This window comes from Plodia interpunctella, chromosome 9 (genome assembly GCF_027563975.2).
Source record: "Plodia interpunctella isolate USDA-ARS_2022_Savannah chromosome 9, ilPloInte3.2, whole genome shotgun sequence".
Taxonomy (NCBI): domain Eukaryota; kingdom Metazoa; phylum Arthropoda; class Insecta; order Lepidoptera; family Pyralidae; genus Plodia; species Plodia interpunctella.
Genome location: NC_071302.1, coordinates 6,018,800 through 6,039,616, shown reverse-complemented (window position 1 = coordinate 6,039,616; position 20,817 = coordinate 6,018,800). Strand labels below are relative to the sequence as shown.

At 32.9% G+C, this 20,817-nt stretch overlaps 2 protein-coding genes across 4 annotated transcripts in view; both read left to right on the top strand.

Moving 5' to 3' along the window:
• The first annotated feature begins 577 nt into the window (after positions 1–577).
• On the top strand, positions 578–2,358 carry LOC128672628 (uncharacterized). 2 transcript variants are annotated; one of them, XM_053749893.1, is made up of 7 exons: positions 578–734; positions 1,009–1,060; positions 1,203–1,277; positions 1,384–1,599; positions 1,744–1,803; positions 2,019–2,063; positions 2,256–2,358. In XM_053749893.1, exons 1-7 carry the CDS (start codon positions 687–689, stop codon positions 2,261–2,263), a joined length of 504 nt encoding a protein of 167 aa, XP_053605868.1. In that variant the 5' UTR covers positions 578–686; the 3' UTR covers positions 2,264–2,358. The 2 variants fall into 2 exon arrangements, with proteins under 2 accessions (XP_053605868.1, XP_053605869.1); XM_053749894.1 differs by lacking the exon at positions 1,203–1,277 and having other exon boundaries at positions 579–734.
• A 4,243-nt stretch (positions 2,359–6,601) lies between these two features.
• Positions 6,602–20,817, top strand: part of Atg16 (Autophagy-related 16) — a 169,828-nt gene continuing 155,612 nt past the window's right edge. Inside the window, exons 1-9 of one of the 2 annotated variants that reach the window (XM_053750075.1) lie at positions 6,602–6,964; positions 7,932–8,039; positions 8,527–8,692; positions 9,435–9,597; positions 10,926–11,014; positions 12,057–12,110; positions 14,209–14,362; positions 15,260–15,365; positions 15,785–15,927. In XM_053750075.1, coding sequence (XP_053606050.1) covers positions 6,871–6,964; positions 7,932–8,039; positions 8,527–8,692; positions 9,435–9,597; positions 10,926–11,014; positions 12,057–12,110; positions 14,209–14,362; positions 15,260–15,365; positions 15,785–15,927 — 1,077 coding nt within the window. In that variant the 5' untranslated portion in view covers positions 6,602–6,870. The remainder of the gene's footprint in view (positions 6,965–7,931; positions 8,040–8,526; positions 8,693–9,434; positions 9,598–10,925; positions 11,015–12,056; positions 12,111–14,208; positions 14,363–15,259; positions 15,366–15,784; positions 15,928–20,817) is intronic. The other variant, XM_053750076.1, reaches the window with a different exon arrangement.

The following is a 20,817-nucleotide window of genomic DNA, read 5'->3' as shown; positions in this document are numbered from 1 at the left end:
TTCCTCCGGAGCAGTGAGCCGAGGAAGTGACGGATTGGGTCATCTAGTACCCCACATCAAGCATTAAATCATCCAATGATCTTCGTATTCTATACATCGCCGAGCCGCTTGCACTCTTGTTGTGATCTTCATATGCAAGTAAGTACTTAGGTACTTAAGTACAAATTTTTCGTATACAAGTTACAAATCTTTCTTTTTCTATTAAAAATTTTTAATACCTAATTTGAATAAAAGTACTTATAGTGGCTGTCTAACAAACCAAAAATTAAAATATCTAAAACGGTCCACCCAATTAAGAGGGAAAATAAAATATAGCCTCATGCACACATCATAATTTAGTTTAACTTTCAACGAGTTTGTGCAAGGATTTATTCTATTCATTTTTCTTGGCGGGTCGGGAAATCCTTCTACGCTCAGTCAGTACTACGAGCCAGTCGTTATACTGCACTTTGAGACGCAGAGGATCATGCAAGCTTTGAAGACAGGTACTATGCTATCTTACACATTTATGCACACTTCAAATCTAGTTCCTTCCTCTAATTTGAATGCAGCGAACCATATTAAAACTTGGCCGTAAAATTTTATAGATACGCTCCATTGGCGTAATCAAAAAGTTCTGATTAAAATAAAATTATAACGAAACATTATTCAGTTCATTTTCTGCGAAAATTCTCGCAGAAATAGTCATGTTTAGCCATAATAAAAGTACTTGGTGGTTTTGGAGTACATGTCTGGTAAAATTGTTAACATTTTATAGTGTAGCCTATTTTTATTGCTTTACATATTTGAAAATCAACCAATAATACGTACTTATTTACCTACCTCAAAAATTAATGTAATTATTTAAAAATTAAATATTTTACAAAATATAACTAAATTCTTACTTCCATATGTTTAGGATATTTATAACGTTAATAAATCTTTCAATAGATAGGAACCAATTAGTGATTTCTGCAGCTGCACAAGTCTCCCTAGTTCTGTTATAGATAAGTATATTATATTTTTAAGGTTTTAGTTTCGTGTGTCCTGGCTTATCCAAGCGACCATGGGGAGAAACAAGGTATTTATAAAACATTTCTCTAAATAATTAGGTAGGTAAGTACTCAACAATTGGCTCGATTAGGCTTCGTAAGCTACAAATCTTAAAGATAATAATTATAATGTCTAACTTTGTTCACACCTACGACTCCTTGTGTTTTCAGTAAATCTTAGAATAGGCTTTGATTTAACACAAGAAAATAATGGCGAGCCAGCTTTGAGAATTCGTGATTTCGCAGGTATTCAAATTATTTTGTTAGGATAGTTTGTAATCTTATACATACCTACACTTTCTTTTAAAATATTTACTGTTGATATATATTTTTAAAATAATCATATTTTTAGATGGTAACTATCCTAGAGCACTAGACTCCAGTGAAAAAAAGCATGGACATGGTGGTCATGCTGCAATAAGAGCGGATTCTTTTAGCGATAGCAATGAAGAGCCCAAAGAACCTGTCATAGAAGTGAAAGAAGTTAAAAAAGCAAAGAAATCCAAGCGTGAACGCGAACATGAAAAAGTTAGCAAAGATGAATCAAACGAATCTAATTCAAATGATGGTAAATATTTCGATATCAAATAGAACTTTTTAACAAAAGTAATCTTTTTTCACACAAACTTTTATTATACTATTTATAATATAATTTCAAAAAACACTCAGATTTTTAAATGTTTCTAAACTAGGTACCTTGTTTGTCTGACAGATTCTGAAGAAAAGAAAATCAGAAGCACGCTAGGTATTCGAGCTGGAGAAGAAGGAGAAGGTAAGATACATAATCGCCTTTGATATCTAATACCCAAATTTTCACAATATACTTACTTAGTACCTACATGGAACTCTTGTCTTGATTTTTACCATAGTGAAACTTCTTAAGAAGGTTTGTGTGTTACCTACTAGGTATGTTTTTACACGAGCGAAGCCGGGACAGGCTGCTTATATTAGTTATAGATATTATATGTCTACATTTTTATTTTTCAGATGGTAATGTAAAAGTACACGGACGAGAACCAGATGAATCCGATGGTAATTACTTCGTATAAGTACCTACTTTTACTTATTGCTGATTATTCCTGATATGCTTATTTTCCTGCGAATATTATAAATTAGAATTACTTTTATAAAAAAAGTCCATAAAGATCCAAGGGTTTCATATCTATAAAGATATCAAGCACTATTTCATATTTGCACTGATTTTTATTCTGTTTTTATTTTCAGCTAGATAATTCTACTGTGGTGATTGTTGCCATTAGGTCGAGAAAGAAGCCGCTTAACATATAGTGTTAGTCGGTTTTATGTAATAAATTGAAAATAATTAACATCCTTGTATTTTATTTTTCTAAGCCATAAGGAATAAAGCCTTGCATACCTACTTACTGTTACAAAGTAGGTAGATGTTGCCCTCAGCTTCGCTTGCGGTAGCCTACTTATGTTTAATTTACAAAGGTACCTAGGTGTAGGTAGGTAAGTCATTAAAATTGGCGCAGCCGGAATATCTGTTTGTCACGTTTTCACGGCAAACATCTGGGTCTATTTTGATGAAATTTGATATAGGTAAGTACAGACATATGACGCGAGTTCAAGCATAGACTACCGACGGTGGGGCTGCTGGCTAGAAACAGTTTAAAATAAACATTTCATTTTATATATCGTACCTAAGTATGTGCCATTATCGGTTCCCATTTCCTTCAACACAAACCTTTCGTGAAAATTGTTGAATAATTCAGTGTAGATAGATTCCACTCCGTTCAATTTTAACTTTCAGCGACTTATTTGGTAAGGCTAAAGCTATTTTTACTGTGGTTTCTTAAGATATTAATTACTTTTAAATACAGTGAGATGATGAAGATCAATTAGCAAATGCAAACTAAGGAGGATGACACACCTACCTTGAAAAAAAAACCGGCCAAATGCAAGTTGAACTCGCGTGAAGAGGGTACCTGCCACACAACATACAATTTATAGATTGTTTAATAATGAGATTATTCTTGTAAGTTTTCCTGTATTCTACAAGCAATAAACCTGTATTCTACAAGCATATACTTATATTGTACGGCCCGTCCCGGCTTCGCTCGGGTATAAACATAATAAAAAACATGCCTAAACCTTCCTCAGATATCTATCACTATCTATTTGTGAGACGCAGTAGAGGACTTTGTTTTACATTTAATTAATATGTAAGGATTTCATTTTAAACATTTTAGGTTCACTAGTTTTGGAGATGAGGTCAGGCGTTGCCAGCAATGCTAGTGGCGTCACGCGCGTCTACTCCTTATGTGATTTTGTATGACAGTATTGTTGAAATTTAAACAACATGTTTTAAAATAAAAACAACGCGTAATTTAACCACTAGCGCCATCTATACAATTTTTCTCAAATTAATTAATATTTTTTTCATGAATATCATCAAAACTGGTTATTTTACAATAAAAACTAGTTCTATTTTTTTATATCCTCATAACCCATTTATTTGATATACTTATAACACAATATTTTTTTTTATTTATAAATTTACACCCGGATTCGCAGCAAATTGGCAGGACAGACAGACGCACGAGTGATAGTATAAGGGTACCGTTTTTTATTTCTTTGTATGGAACCCTAAAAATGCACTCAACTGAACTCTTTACTGCATTAGTCGCAACGGAGCGCGACTAAGCAATGGGAACACGCTCTTATGCTACCGTTTCTAAACTATGTACACCTAAGTACGAATTTTGCTACCATATTATGCTACAGCCAAATGAAGATTGCAAAATCGGCTATTGCTCCCAAGCGTGTGCTGAAAAAACTAAGCGGAATTATTTGCCATCTAGGGGCTTAATTAGCATACTTTCTTCAGTTTCCGAAAGGTATACTCATATTGAAGTGAAACTCCCGTTTTCTAGTCTGATGCGCTGCAATTGGCTACTTGTACCTTACTCATGTTTTTACAAGCTTTTATAGGTACCTACATAGTTATAAGTAACTACATAGTCCTAGTCTTATTTTCGGATGGAATTTTGCAACTCAATTTTGAAGCAGATATCTTCAACCGATTGGATTGGAACCGGAAAACTTTCCTAAATGTTTTCTTAATTTAATGACATTAAAACTAAGTACCTAATTTAATGTCATTAAATTACCTACCTAGGTATACCTATAACGGAAATCTCGTAAGCAACCTTTAACTACCTACCTATAGCTTTTTATTTTACCAGGATGAATGAAGGTACTTTCTCTATTTACTATATATTATATACCTAATGACTAGACTAGAATTTTCTACTTAGCCTATAATATTTTTTCTAATATTGTTTAAAATAAACGAATAAAATACTTACTTGCTATTTGAGCGCAGGTGGAACCATCAACTTTTACAGAACGATTCTAATGCAACTCAGTTCAACTTAGGAACATAAAATGAATCGCATTCATACTAAAATTCAAGTCAATTTGCGATGCAGTTCAGTTTAGGTCGTAAAGTGGATTGCGTTAAGAGATGATGGTAAGTCCCTAGACCATTTAGCTATTCTGTGGGTAACTATCCCAACAAACAAAAAATTAAGAGCTAGCTAATAATAATATTACATTATACATATAAGTATTTTATATACCTAACGCACGTCTTTGTGTTCAAACATAACTAACTAGTTAGGTGGGTATTATGAAAACCATATCTCAAGGCATGAATTAATTTTAATACCGAAGCGTCATTCATCGCTCTTGAGTCTCAAAACTTATAATTGAATTTCGAATTCTGAATTGAATAGTAACAGTCAGTCTTGATGAATACTTAGCAAAAGGAATTATCATTGAATGAATGGATGTCTTTTTAGAATAAAATGAGTTTCATCTTTGCTACGTCATCAACGTGGCATCTACAATGGACGAGAAGATTTCGATCAAACTTATTATTTGTCCGGAATATTGGCAATGGTACTACCGTATTCAATATAACTTAAGTACTATGTTTTGTCTCAATCTAATGTAAGGTGCGATAGTGACAAAACATACTTTAGCTTAAACTAGGTTATGTTTTAATTTTTTATGAAGGTAAGGACTGTAGGCGTTGACCCTTTATTAACGTATTTCAAACTAAATACGTTCGTTTGTTTCGTTTCGTTTTTACGACGGATTATATTACCTACATAGTGGTAAAATTGAAATAGTCAAAGCGTTTCTTTTAAAACTTGTAATATCAAATATTCCTACATAACTAGCTATCTCTATAACCCATATCATAGCTTGCGTAAGTTTAGTATCATCAATACGAAGATCGCAAGTCCCACTTTTAGTCAGAGGAAAGTTCCCTCGATACTTCTATAAGCTCATTGCTTCTTTGCCAACTTCTCGAAACTTTCAGCAACTAAGTACTTAGTAATTAAAGTTCATTTTATGTTTCAACATACTTTAGAGAAATTTTTCTGTAAAAAGAGTTTGAGAGACTTTAAGAGTAGGTACTTTACTCAAAGATCTTCATTTTAGGGTTCCTCAAAAAGTAAAAACTAGATATAAGTACCTAAGTACCTACCTATAAATGAAATTGAAATTTATTTCAAATACTTACTCCGAGTCCCATTGCAGTTAGCGGAATTTTCATTTCGTTTCTCATAGTTAACTACGTACACTGATAAAGAATAAGAATCATTCACTACACTTAAATAGGTACCTAAGTATTTAAGTACCTATCATTTAGAGTCGAAAAAATATTTACCATTATAAAAAGCGTTTAATTAGCGAGAAATGTAAGTATAATTAAACCAAAACTCAACTTTTCTAATTTAATGAACGAATAAAGAAGCCAAAAGTGGGCAAAGTATGAAGCTTTCATGTTTGAATTATTCATTTCTGAAATTTAATTTGCGAGCGGATAATTTCAGAACTTTTCAATAGGGAAGTAAGTAAGTATATACTAAGTACCTAACTACACATCTATCTTTTGTACTAAGTATTTATTTATTATATAAAAGGTATATATATATATATATACAAGTTAAGAATTCATTCTAAATCTCTGTCGTCTCACCGCCGCATGTTCTCGGTGGTGTTTGGGACTGTGACGTCTTAAATCTCGGGGTCAGCGTAATTTGAAAGATTCAGATATGATTTTCCATACGTCAAACCTCCTTGAAAATGCTGTTAATAGGCAATAACACCTTTGGATGTCATATGCCTATGACATCCAAAGTAGGTAGGTAATCCTACTTTGGATGTGTGATGAAGTGGTTTTTTTCACATTTTTGACAGACCGTACTCTCTTTAATCATTTAATGCTATTATATCTCATAACGCGATCCACTTCACGACTTATACTGAGCTGCATCGCAAATTGGTACCATCGACTTATTTTATATAATGCGATTAATTCTAGGTGCCATGAATGCGATTAAACTGAGTTGCTTTGGAATCGTTCTGTAAAAGTTGATGGTAGGCCTGCTGTAGACTAGTCTGCACATGGAATTGGTATTGGTCTTCACAACAATCTAACAATAAAAAAAAACAATCAAAATCAATGTCATGTGGTAGACGTAAAACGTCAAGTCAAGATTGTTTTGAATTGTCATTGTCAAAAATTTGAGTCTTGGTGGTTTTGTACTTTTGTTGATAGGGATCAGAGGGATCACTAGAATACAAAGAATTATTATTTCCTACATAACTTTTCCAAATAGTTATTTTAAAAGTTATCCCCATTAATATACAATTCAATTGTAAATTCCATTGTAACTTTATCATGTTTTAATTTTTGCGAGTTTTCACTATTATCTTGAAAGTGCTATATTGACATCTGTTTGTTTTGATTTACTTGTAATTAAATTTATTCTATCAAGACAAACTCAACTTAGGAGCCAAAATGGAAAGTGGAGAGTGGAGAAGTAAAATAGTAAATCAATTACAAGCAAGAAATAAATATGAGACGGCTGCTTTTCAGGATATAATAACTTTTCGTAAGTAACCTAGAAACTACCTTTGTCCCCATGTTTATTATAGGCATTATTATTTTATAGGCATTATTTTTCTACATCGAATCATACTCATGATCATAGAAACTAAATAAGATTGATTAACATGAAGTAGAATATTCATCTAAAACATGAACCAAACAAGATGAAGTTTTATTGTATCTTTTATGATTAATTACATTGTTTGCTCCATAATTGACATCACTGTTGCATGTTATCTAAAGCAAATATTTTACTCAGTAGTTTTGTGCTGTTGATTAGTTTTACAACTATCAACGAAAGATTGAGCAATGAATAAACTACCTTACATGATTGTGTTACCTAATACCTAGGTACTTGGAAAAGAGATTGTATATCAGAAACAAGGACATTTTTGCTCCAGCCCTGCTGTACTCCTAGGGTGGGAAGTTAAACTGCACTGCACTAAGTGTAGTAGCTCAATTTATTAAAACCTTTTTTATTTAAACTTGAACTGGAATTGCAATTTTTTTCATTAATATACTAATTGATTTTGTCACTTTAGGCAAATTATAATCTGTCACAAAAATGTTCCTAAGTTCTACAACATCATATAAGAGTTAAAATATCATTTTTACTTATTTATTTTTGTGTACCAACTTCAAACCAGTGACTTTGATTTTTTTTCATTTTATGACCTGAACAAGTAAAATATGTAATCAAAATCCCTTATCAATTCTTTGCATAAGTCTTCATTATAATAATATATTCATTAAATAATCAGCCCTCTTCTATTTGTAAGTTAATAATTAATTCAATACTTTTTTGGTATACATGGTGAAAAAGGTTTTTCATCACACATGGGTTGGTTAAAACAAATTGTATTATTAAAATTTTACAAAACATGGCATCATTTTAAAGTTTGACATGTCTTGCAAATATACTTAACATTAAATGTATTTTATGTATTTAGAAATATTTTTTTTTATTTTAGAAAGCAGGCTTTTCGACAATGTGAATACCCTGAAGAATGAAAACCTTCAACTTACTTTAGTTAATGAAAGGATAAGGTTTACCAATACAGATAGTGTGGTATCCGGAGGTTAGTATATTATTTCTTCTAAAAAACTTTATTGCATTGTGTATAGTTACTGTATAATTATTTATATGTAAGAGAGTTCTCCATTACCTAGTTTTTGTTTTGAAACTAGTTATGATATATATTGGTATAGCTAATGTGATGTCACTCATTGCCTTATTTAACTAGTCTTGTGTTTCATATTTGGTGTCAGGTCTGAATTTTATAGAAAATGTAAGTAAATGAGTCATCAGGTTGCCGATTTTTAGGAGTGTTATCTTCATTTGTAAGTATAATGAAGTAGCCTGACTTTTATTCAGAGTACCCTATTTTGCACTTATAATATACTACCTCTCAAAAAAAAAATACCCCCAATTCTAATTGTATTGATAGTGTAATTGACAAGTCACATTTGCAGATGTGATCCTTAAAATAATTTTAAAATAAAGACAAAAAATGGATCAAAGTAACAGTGAATGGGATTTACTATTTAATTTTGATGATCTTCCAGGAAATCCATCTGCAGAAAAGATTCAAGCTTTAGAACAAAAGATACTTGTACAGCAAGAGGAACTAACATCTTTACACAGGAGAAGAGGAGAGAGTGCGCAGCAAATAATATCCCTCAATGCCAGAGTACAAGAGTTAGAGAAACAACTACAGACAAAAGATGTTACGTAAGTTAAACTACAATAATGAAGGAATAGGTTATGTTAAATCCTAAAAACTCTTTCGTTATTTGTTACATACATTTAACATTTACCTATCAATATTTCGGAGTAATAAATGTTATTTGTAAATATTCCAATGTTAATTTTATTTTAATACTTAGATATGTTACTCCTTAATTTCATTTAGCTATCTATTAAACTTTTTAGTTATGTATACAAAGTATATTTTGAACTGTCTTTTAGTTGTTGACACAGTAAAAATAATTATAATCCATTATCAAATCTGACATCATAGATATTGATAAATTTCAGTTCATGACTCATAATAGGAATTTATATAAAATGTAACAATGTTTTTGTTGAATTTACAAATTATTAGCTGTTGCTCGCGGCCCCACTCACGGCAAAAAGAATCGTCTATGTTTTTCGTACAAACTGTCACTCCAATAAAGCACTTTAGGAGTTGATCTTTTCAAATAAGCCTTGTCAACAACGACTTTTTTCTCAAAGTAGGACCCTCGATCTACAATTCTCGGCTACTCAACAGCTTTTGATAACGTTTGATGTCAAAAACCTGGCTTGACAAGGTTGCCATGGGTGTGAAGTAAGATCCAGAAGTGGTGTGTAATCCCACCCTAGATTATACACATACCCGAAACAGGAAACGCGCCAGAACGAGAGAGCTAGTTAAGTAAAATCCTCAATTAATTACGATTAAATAATTAATAAAATTTTATTTATTTTATAGAATTTCAGAAAATACAGCTTTGATAGCTTCTCTGAGAGCCGAGATACAAATGTATGAAACAAATATGTCTGAGCTGCAAGGCTTAAATCAAGTTTTAAGAGACGAACACCAAGCTTTACAGATCGCATTTGCTGCAATCGAAGAAAAATTAAGGAAAGCTCAGGTAAGATAACTAATAACTTATTGATCAAATTCGTCTTCTATTCACACTTGAGTTACGTATACCAATCTGTCTTATGTACCTATATACAGATGTCTTCAGGTAATTTGAATAAATACTCGAAAAGAAATAAAAGTAAGGGTTCTTAATTCTGGTAAAGCAAAATGCTGCACACTGATAGACTGTTGAGTCCACAAGTGTATACCCAATTCTAAATGAGTGTATTGACATAGCGGTATCCGTAAAAATCATGTCAGGTACCGTCAGATGACTTGAAACAATTCTGACATTGTTAGTACTTAATAAGAATAAAACTAAACCACAATAACTCACTCGATAAGAATAGACCTCTATCCGTGTTATAAATCCCAATTATTGGTTAACACTGACAAAACTATTTCCGAAGAAACTACAATCTTCGTATATTGATATAATTTTTTTCCAGGACGCGTTTCATGCATGCTATTGTTTATACTGTGTACATTATTTTTGGCATAGTTGTGTTGATTTTAGTTTTGAACAATTTATCCCGCTGGAACCATGGATTTTTATTGCATTATTTAAGAATTGGCAATGAGCCAAGCCGATTCGAGGTTTGCTGTTTTATACTCAGCATGTTTATTTTCTTCCTTTTTTATTTAAAACCTTCGCCTTTTTTTAAATTTTAGGTAGATCATAATTTTTTCGTTCAATTTGAAATGAAAAAGAATAAAAGCTCTTCAGCGATTGAAAGTAAAAAAGTCTTAAGCGAGTTTTGAGCGATTGAAAGAATTTAAACTGTATATTTTCATGGGCTTTATTAAAAAAATCGTGTAATTTTTTATAACTATATATTTTTTGTAACTTTACAAACGTAATGAATGATTATATAAACGTAAGCCGGTGATCGTTTTTAGCTTCCATTGCTCTCTTGTAGTCCAAATCAGAAAAAGGAAAATTTTAACAAATATAAATTACCCTGTCCTGTTTTAAAAACACGGGAAACGAATTCGATAGCTGTACGCAACAAAAGCCATCGCAAACACTAATTAATTCCATTAGTCGTGCGTAAAATGGATCCAGCTGTATATTTTACGAGCCTCATGTGATTATCGTTGTCTATATAAAATACTTGTATCTATATTCGAAGTAGGTAACACTATTTACCTAGTCAGTAACGTCGAATATTTTGACGCGAAGTGCGACGACCACTTCTGAAATATTAAACTAATTAAATAAATGTAACAATGAAGGCATTCAAAAAAGTATTAAAGGTTTCTATTTTATGGGTTAAATAAAATACTGAGAACTGTGTAAAGTGTTCACTGATGGAGTTTATTTTCTTTTTTCAGGACGAAAATCGGTCTTTAGTGGACAGGTTAATAAAATATAAGGCGAAAGATGCTGACAAGATGAACGAGGAAAATGATAATTTTGTCAAGTAAGATTTTATTTGAAATAATTTTAATTTTTGCATGATTTATTTCTAAACGACACGCAGTAAAAACTTATACGAATATTTGGACATAAATTCGTATCTATTTCAAAAATAACCTTATTACTGAATCAGTTTTCATATTTTCAGATCTTTTTTGAAACTAAATTAAACTGTATTTTTTAACTGGGGCATTCGGTTTTTATTTTTACATTTTCGCCTGTAAGTATTTCATAGTATGGCTGTACCATATTTAGTGAATGTTGCTGTTTTAGATACCATTGCGTATTGTGCACCTGCCATAGAATTTGTGATGTATTGTCATGAAAAATCAATGAGTTTGGTTGCATCTCTGTAGTGACATTAATTATTTTCATGTGATAAAAATTGAATAGCTGTCAGTACCTAAACTTCGATGAACTCTACAGAATACATATATTTATATGTATTCTGTAGAGTTCATCCATAAATGGCAGTTGAAACGATTTCCGTTGTATTTTTACCAATGAAAATTTTAGATAGAAATTCAACTTTTTTATTAAACGTATCCAAGAATAACATTTATACTATTTTCGTCTATATTGTAATCATAGGTGTAATTACATGCCGTATTAATATTCATTTACAGCAAAAGAAAGAGATGCATAATTACGAAAAAGTTTTTTTTTATACTAAAAAATGTTACACAATACATGACAAATAAATTTAGAACTTGCACATGTATACAACTTTGTGTTTATTTTTGTGTAGTTTTTTAATGGAAATGTGATGTTATTAGTGTGGGTTATGTGCAGAGAATGTAATATTTGGGTGTAATAAAATAGAGGAGAACAGATAAAATGAAGGACAATTTTGCACTGCATAGTTTTTTAAAGCTGATAAATTGGAATTTTTCGCTTTAACAGGTTTCTTACTTTGTACCTTATAGGTAATCGCAACAAGGCACCCAAATGTATGTTTCTCTAGTTATGTGTGTGTAACGCGGCTTAGAAGCTTGCATATGTATCCATTTTTGTTTTTGCTTCTTTTTGTTTAATTTTTTCAACAGGTCAGGCAACCCTACCGCGTTTTTCATCAACACGTTTGGTAGAGTTAGTTTCGGGTGAGTTTGACATAATGTGAATGAGAATGTGGTGGTTTGAGGCATTGTGGCGTTCATATTGAATATTACTCCTTCATGAATTTGGTCCATTTATGTCTTAACTGCACTCTGAAACTGACTCATTTTTTATTTAAATATCAAGATCGACATTTCCTGTGTTCCAAATCTTTTTTCCTGGCTGTAGGATTTGGGTTGATACAATTTGAGCATAACTTACATATTAGCTGTGAAGATTATACTAAGCCAACTATGCTCTTTTTTAATTCATTGAGTGTGCATGGATCATAATAATTAATTTATTGTTTATTGAATCGTGTGCGAATTATTAATTCTTTGTTACACTTCTGTGAATGTAGTCTCTAACTTTTCGAATTCTTTGGGCTGTTACTGGAATCTCTGTTTTATTTTGTGTTTTTTATTTTGAAATATAACATTTTGTCGATATTCAAACAGAATTATAATAAATATACTTAATTTTGTATTATAAAAATTATTTTTTAAAATTCCTCCGATCAAAACAGTTGAATTCGGCTGAATTTTGAGATGCCTATTTATAAATTTATAGTTTCCCGCGTTAGCGCATAAATCTCCTTCGCGGTTATTTGTGTTTACGTTGATCTACTCAATTTTCATTGAGGTGATCGAAACGTCAATCGTCAGCTGTAAGTTTATTTTATAGTTATCTATCATCATATGGACTTATGCCAATTTTATTTCATGATTGAGAATGCATACATGCAGTACATGTGCAAGCATGGAATACATTGTTGGGCCATAATAAAATATTTAATAACATGAATACAGTAAACCGCATGTCCAATTACATTGCAATGATTTTTATGAAGTGGTAAAATGCTAATTGCAATGATTTTGAGTTGGCGTACGTGCTACACACCACACTATACATCAAGTTTTTTTCAATAAAACATTTTATTAATGCCCATCCTGCACAAATTTTTACTGTTCGCATGCGATAAAGAAATTTTGCTTGGCGTTGCCTTTATCTTGATTTTTTATACATGTATGTTTTTCCTAATTTAAATAAGTGTCGCAGGTATCAGTAAATGAAGTATATTTAGGTTATTTAACGCGAATATACGCGTCTGTCGGTGTAACAGGTAACAGACATATTGTACATATATATGTAGATAAGTAATAAATTTTGCTACTTATCAATTATGTTGATATAACTTGGTTGTGTTCCAAGGATGGTTGAGACGGTTATAAGGTTATTCTGCCACTAACTTCACCTGAGAATCGTTATAAATATTATAATTATTTAATTAATTTTGAATTGGTATAACGAAATGAAGCTTACGACTCGTTTCAAGTTGGATAAACTCCTTTTGTTTCACTGTGTTATTATCAATATTTTTCACACGTACATTTTTATTTTACATATGTTTTAACCCTAAATATATCTAAAAACATTTAGTTACTAAGTTCATACACACACATAATTAAGTTCCTTTTCTAAATTTAAGCTATTATATGTAAAATATTAGTTATATTGCCTGCATTTGATTTTTATGCCTGTTGTATAATCATGACATTCGCTAGAATATTTACTGCTGCTTTTCTACCATATTATTGAATTATTTAATTGTGTAATAAGAAACACTATTTCAATTTATTTTTAATACAATTGATACTACAAAATACACTGCTCTTTTAGGTCGACATTTCATATAGACAACAAGCTATTGCCTGCATCGCCGCCCGCGGTAGCATAAGTTTGAATTATATCTATTCCAGATTTCATCAAAATCGGTCTAGCTATTTAACCGTGAAAGTCAGGCTTCCGCATTATAATGTTATTATCGATAGCGTGGATGGCATTCCTCCTCTAATATTTTTGCATTATTGCTGCAGTGATGTTAATCGCTTGTGGATTTGTAGTTTGTTCACAATGACATGAAATTAAAGTGTTACACGTCTGCGTATTTTATAATCGATTTAAATACTGCTTTGTTTCCACCTTGACACATGGTGTCCCCTTTGTATATATTTTGCGAAATTGTACCAGCCTTACGTTGATGCCTGGTGGCATCGCACATTTTGATACCTATTTTAATTGAACATAAGGTTTTGATTACAGGAAGAAAAGCGACAAAGTTCGGAAGGAGCTGGAGGAAGCGGCGAGAGAAGGCGGCAGTAGAAGTAGCGGGTCACCCTGCTCTTCGGAAGATAAGATAATAGATGCACTGCCGTATTACGCGACTGTGCTGCCATCTAAAGTGGCTTTGAGATTTGTGAGTATGGTTAAGGCTAGGCCAACACGCACACTATAGCGCTCACTACATCATCACATTTAGCGCCGTAGTGAGCATAGAGAGCCATCTTAAAACATTGTATTCACAGTGAAAGACAGAATTACTACTTATTTTACGTAACATTACCTGAGTAAGAATTTAATAAAAAATGTTTAGCTATTTTTTCTCCATACTTACAGTAACATGGTAAATAAAATCTAGGAGTAGAGAATTTAGAGTATCATAGTAGTAGAAACATACAGTTATATCTGTTTATTCACATCTTTATAAAGAGATTTTTAGCGGGTTCTGGTATTGAAGTGTGAATTCTCAATTAGTAGCAGGTGGCTAACCAATCGTATCTGATACATACATACATACATATTTTCACGTCTGTTTCTCTATAAAATGCTTCCTAATCCTGTAATATTCTCTATTATTGACTTCAATATACTACAGTTAATTCCTGAATCCTACTAATAATAACTAATATTATAAATGCGAAAGTTTGGTGGTATTTTACTCAATCGCGAAATATCTACGATTACGGGAGTGAGGCACCAAACCGCAGCTTATAAAATAACAAAATATTTATAAATTTCTCTTTATCATCTATTTGCATTCGGAATTGTGACGCCTCGAATCAGTATAAAAAGTAAAACTTTAAATTTGAAGAATCAGGTATGATGCTTATCAATGAAATATATGGCCGTCCAGATCAATAGCCGTCCAGATAATATCTATCTCTCTCTCATCTGAACGTTTTCACGATTTCATCATCAGCCAGAGCGTCAGAGCCCGGGTCCTACATTTTCTCCTCCATTTAGCACGATTTTAAGTATCCTCAGTAGTCAGACAATTGATTGAAATATATTTATTTGTTATTAATCTGTTCAGGACGCTCACGATGGTGAAGTGAATGCTGTCAAATGGAGTCCTACAGACCGCATAGTGGCGACAGGCGGGGCAGATAGAAAAGTCAAATTATGGGACATATCGAAGTGTAAGTTCTTTTACTATTTTCTTTTATTCTTATCGAGTGTGTTATTGCAAATGCTGGTGTCTGATTTTATTCAAGACGCCTAAAGGCATCAGATATGACTTTCACTATTTATAATACAACTTTAGATAAACAATGTCATTTTTTACAAAGGGCTTATGACTATCTGAAAACATAAATGTATATATAATTTTACAGTAGGTTTCCTACAAAGACATAATATATATATATATCTAAAAACGAATAACTAGCATAGCCACATGAGTTTTCCGTTTCCATACAACATATCGGTCTATCTCACACATAATATAGACGTTTAAGTAAAACACCTTATTAGCCAAACGCCAATTATCCTATTAGCTATATGACCTAGTAATGAAAATGGTGTGTCAAATTGTCGACGGTTATTTTGTTTGTTTCAGGTGTGATTGATAGTAAAGGTACTCTAGTCGGTTCTAACGCGAGTGTGATGTCAGTGGACTTTGATGCGTCAGGGACTTTCATAGTAGGTGCGTCGTATGACTTCGCGAGCCGCGTGTGGACTGTTAACGACCAGCGTATGAGGGTGAGTGCCTCTCCTATTTTTGATTCCACCCACCCTAAGGTTGACTGGAGTAAATAAATATATATGAACAATGCACAGCAAGTTTCAGACTTGTGTTATGGGATACTAACTCAACGTTGCTATGTTTTACAGCATACTAAGCGTTTAACAGCGTCTCCCGCGTGTATTTATCATGGCCAACAGAACTTATTCCCAGAATGAAAGTTGGTCTACTTTAAAGTGTATGTTGGTGTGAGAAATTTCAACAAGATTGGTTAAGTAGATAAAGCGTTAAACAAAAAAGTACTAATTATCATTTTTTCAAATTATTGTTAATATTTTACTTTGCCTTCTATTGAAGGTAAGATTTAATTAATAAATTATTTAATTTCGTTACTAAAACATTGAACTTAAAGGGCTTTTTCTATCATTCAGGGGTGATGCTAAAAAAGTATTTCCTGCAAAAATCTGTCATTAACATTTTTATTTTTTAAAAGAAGAACCCTATAATTGTTTCTAGTAAAACGCTTCGAGCTGTTATAATTTGCTGCGACGTCAGTTAAATTTAATTTTTACTGTATCTATTATTTATTATACAAAATCACATGTCACACCTCAACGTTACGCTCCTGCAGAAAGTATTTTTTTATTTATTAATAAAATTCCATTAATATATGACACAGGTTAATGTAATTTTTAAAATATATTGTTATGAAATTATTCTGATTTGTAATAAATTTCCATACTACGCCTCGCTTTATTATTATTAACTAGGTATCTACAAATTTTATTATAGGTGGTTTAAACGTATTTCAGTAACAATCATCCAATCTTTTTCATTTATTATCTTAGCAACATATACGATGTTCCATATCGGGTATCGTGATCTGCCATTGAACAGTGATCTTATGAATGATGAAACAGATCCTTATATAGTATCACTCTTCTGTCTGTCTATCTGTCACAGCCAATTTGCTCTGAATTGATTGGATTGTAAATTTATCTGAAGGATTCCCAATGTAAGTAGCAGTGGTGTATGTCAGCTACTTTAATAATATTAACACACTTCGGATCTGGCATTTTAATAGCATATGTACAGTCGACAGAGCTTAATAAGCTACCAACCTATTTTTTTTTGCAAATTGGTCGCTATTACCGCTGCATGCATCCTTGCATTATCGTGTATCAATAGTAGTTCTTATTGGGTATCTCTAACAGCTACTATTAAAAAGCTATTTTGTCCTTAAAGCTAGCAGAATAGACACGCTGGACATGCGGTCGACTGTACGTCAAATCGTATATTGCGCAAGTTGGCATTTAACTCTCTACTAAGTTTCTAGGGCTTATTTATTTTTATCTGCTTTTTCCCTGGGCTTTCTTTATTATCGAGTGCGTTATTGCTAACACTGGAGCAAGATTTTATTCAAGCCGCCTAAAGGCATATGACATGAGTTTTCACAACTACCTTACCGCCATCTGACGGCAAGTAATTGCAAAACCACTAGTAAACGAAATAATCAACCGGTATGCAGGTTTCCTCACAATATTTCCTTCACCGGAAGCGAGTGGTCGCCTATGAAAACTACTTATACATGAGTCCGATGGGTATACTCATATGGTAAGAATCGGATTCGAACCTGAGACATTTCAATTCACAGGCGCCTTAACCACAAGACCAGCATCGCTTCACTGTTTTTTCTCTGGTAATAGCCATATATGTTAAACCGCACAATGCTCTCGCAGTATTCGCAGGATAGTTCCTGTTTCCTAGCACGACGCTCCATTAGCGAGTCGTTAGCGCGCATCCACAGTTCGTGATTCTGGCCCGATCGCTTCCGACAACCCTCTCTTTTTGCATCTCGGTTCGGCTGCCGTTTACGATTCTCATTGTGGTCCCGTTTCACGGAAATAAAGCGCGATGTAGCAACTCTTTAAATAAACTACCCGTTTATTTGAAACGTAGCAAAGCAATAATATAGGTGTTCAAGAACATAAACAAATCGCAACGGTGACGCGGGCAACCCCGCGGGATCATTGAAACTTTATATAAATTCAATTGGATTCGATGAGTATGACACTTATTAAGGGTTTTGCTGTATTATTCACCAGTCCTAAATTTTGCTTCCTTTATTTGCTTCCCGTAACATCCAGAGTAGGGAAGTCCCTTTTTTCTATAGGTAGTTAAGAAAAAAAGCGAAGAAATAAAATAGCCACTTTAAAAAATAGATATATACAAATGACGTGTCTGTTTAGTGCATATTGTCGCTGTATTCGTAGTTTAGATAAAATTCATGGTAGATAAATAATACAATATTCTGTATCAAAGGCAATATTAAAGGTGGTGTTAGCTCTAAAGTGTGATGCCCCATATTAGATTGCCATTTGGAACTGCTTGCACATTGTATATTCTAGCCAACAAGTCGATAGTGCTCGCAACTTGCAGTATTTACCAGAAAATTATGCATATTTAAATGATAACAAACTCAATAAGCATAACAGACGTCATTCGATCGCCACCCACAAGGATTGCATTTCAAATGCTCTCGTCATCACGGAACCCAGTGCAAACATGCAATCAGGGCTTCAAGTTCAACAAATTGGAGGGTACGCCCACCCGTTTACGTATAATCTGTGGTACCCACTGGAAATGTTCAGCTTTGTTTGGCCAGACCATTATATGTTAATGCGCTAGATAAAACATGTTGTGTCGTGGAACACGAGTAAAACGGTTAACTCAATAACGAATGTCTAGTAATTTCACCGACATTGAAACAATTTCTGTGTGAAGCATGTAATAAATCAATTCGGCAATACGAACATGATTTTATTATATGTAATACGAAACACCTATAAGATCTAGTAAAATGAAATACCTATGTATATTTTAGATGGAGTTAAATGTTATTGGTACTACAACTCGCACCTGCCCATTGTTGAGACAGCTCTATAAAGTTCTGCAAATAATGGTGCGGGCTATTTTTATCCATAGAAATAGGGTCTGGTTTTTTGAGTATTGTCCCGTGAGATTTAATAAGACGATTATTTTGAAAAATTACTAAGCTACCTTAGAAGTATGAGGTTCTATTTTCATATTTAAAAAGTCAGAGAAACTATTTTATAGAAAATTAAATGTCGTCTCTTCCAGCCAGCAACAATTATTGCTCTGTGTCTCTTATTTATTTTCGCATTGAAATTTCTGCGTGATCTCGATCGCGGAGAAATAACTCAACAAATTGCGCTGCATCCGTATCCGGCGCCTCGACGGAGCGGCGCAGGCGCAATAACAGCGGGCCCATCGAATTGATTGCGAATGTAAACATATCTATCTCGTCTCATTTTATCGAATAATATTCATATTCCAGTATTTCAATACCAGCGGCGATCGCAACCAATCAGTACTCGCCACTTTTTAAATTAGCTCCTGCCATAAATATTTTGTTGAGGCAACCATTTGTAAAATGCATTTATTGAGTTGTTCATGTTCATCTGTTCATAAATGTTTTTCTGAATATCTTGGCTTAAAATTGTAATCTAGGTTAAATGCATTAATATTCCTTTTTATTTGGGACTTCACAGCGGGGCAGCGATGTGCAATTACTTTTTTATCTACACGCTAGTATAAAATTTACTTTATATTACCTACCTTTGGCAATGTTTTGGATTAGATTTCAGCTTTTTCTCAGAAGCTCCAGACGATTTCGTGTATTCAAGGAACAAATGGAAATAAGGAGGTATAATTTAAAGTTTAATTAAACTAACAAAAAACGAGTGTCTGAATTCGTCGCGGCACCCGTGGGATTTGATCAGCCACAAAGACCGTGGCGAAGATTTTATCACCATCTCAAGGCCGTTGGCTATATTATTATTGTCCTTGGTTAACGAGAAACCGAGAATTGCCATATCACTGACTTTTATAATTGGTTGGTATAAACGGCATAGCACATAAACAAAATACAATTTATTTCATTCCTTATTATCCGACTGGGCTATAATTACTTATTGTTTTATTTTATTTATTTATTAGATCCTATTATTATATACGTCGTAAAAAATCTCACCTTTTTGCCATAATGACCACCTCAGCTTGCGTTCACATAGGTGTAAATTGTATAATTTATAGATCTGTGAAACCATTTATAGTTAATACTTATATTACCTCTTCTTCCAAGTTTTATCAATATGACATAGAACTTATCATTTTACCATGGAAAATATACATTGAATTGTAAAAGTGCATGTTTAACCATTTGCTGGATTGACTGAAATATTATGTAAACGTCTTTGTCTAGGGTTTTTGTGTCCTAAGGGTTTATATATGCTACTAGATTTTGCCTACGGCTTCGTCCGCGTAAATTTCTCACGGAAACATTTATTTTTCTCTTGTCTCTCAAAACTACAAATTAATAGCATATCGGAACAACCCCTGCTGAAGAAATGCCTAAAGAGTCTCACTTTAACTCAATTAAAGTAAACTTTGTGAAGATTCATGATCGAAGAAGACGTTCCATTTAAGTACCGGCGATGCAAATATTCACCTCCCAAATATTAAGGAAGACGTAAGGCTTCTATTGTCTAGTTTTACTTTCCTTTTCCCAGCGAAAGTATGTGCCAGTTCGCTTTAAAAGGTTCATGAACATTTACCACAACAATGGCAGCCTCAACGCACGTCTATAGTCACTGATGTTAATTATACATACCATTTATCTTAATGTGGCGGTGAAGCACTGGTAATTCCCAATATGCCTTTCAACCACAGGTCTTACAGCCTCCGATGCAGGTTTGTGTAATTTATAAACCCTAATTAAATGGGCGTTGTCGTGTAAGTGAATGAAGATTGAATCGATATTCTTTTGTTAACTTTTATCAATTGTATGTTTATATCGTTTATTACTGAAGTGATTTCGATCCAGT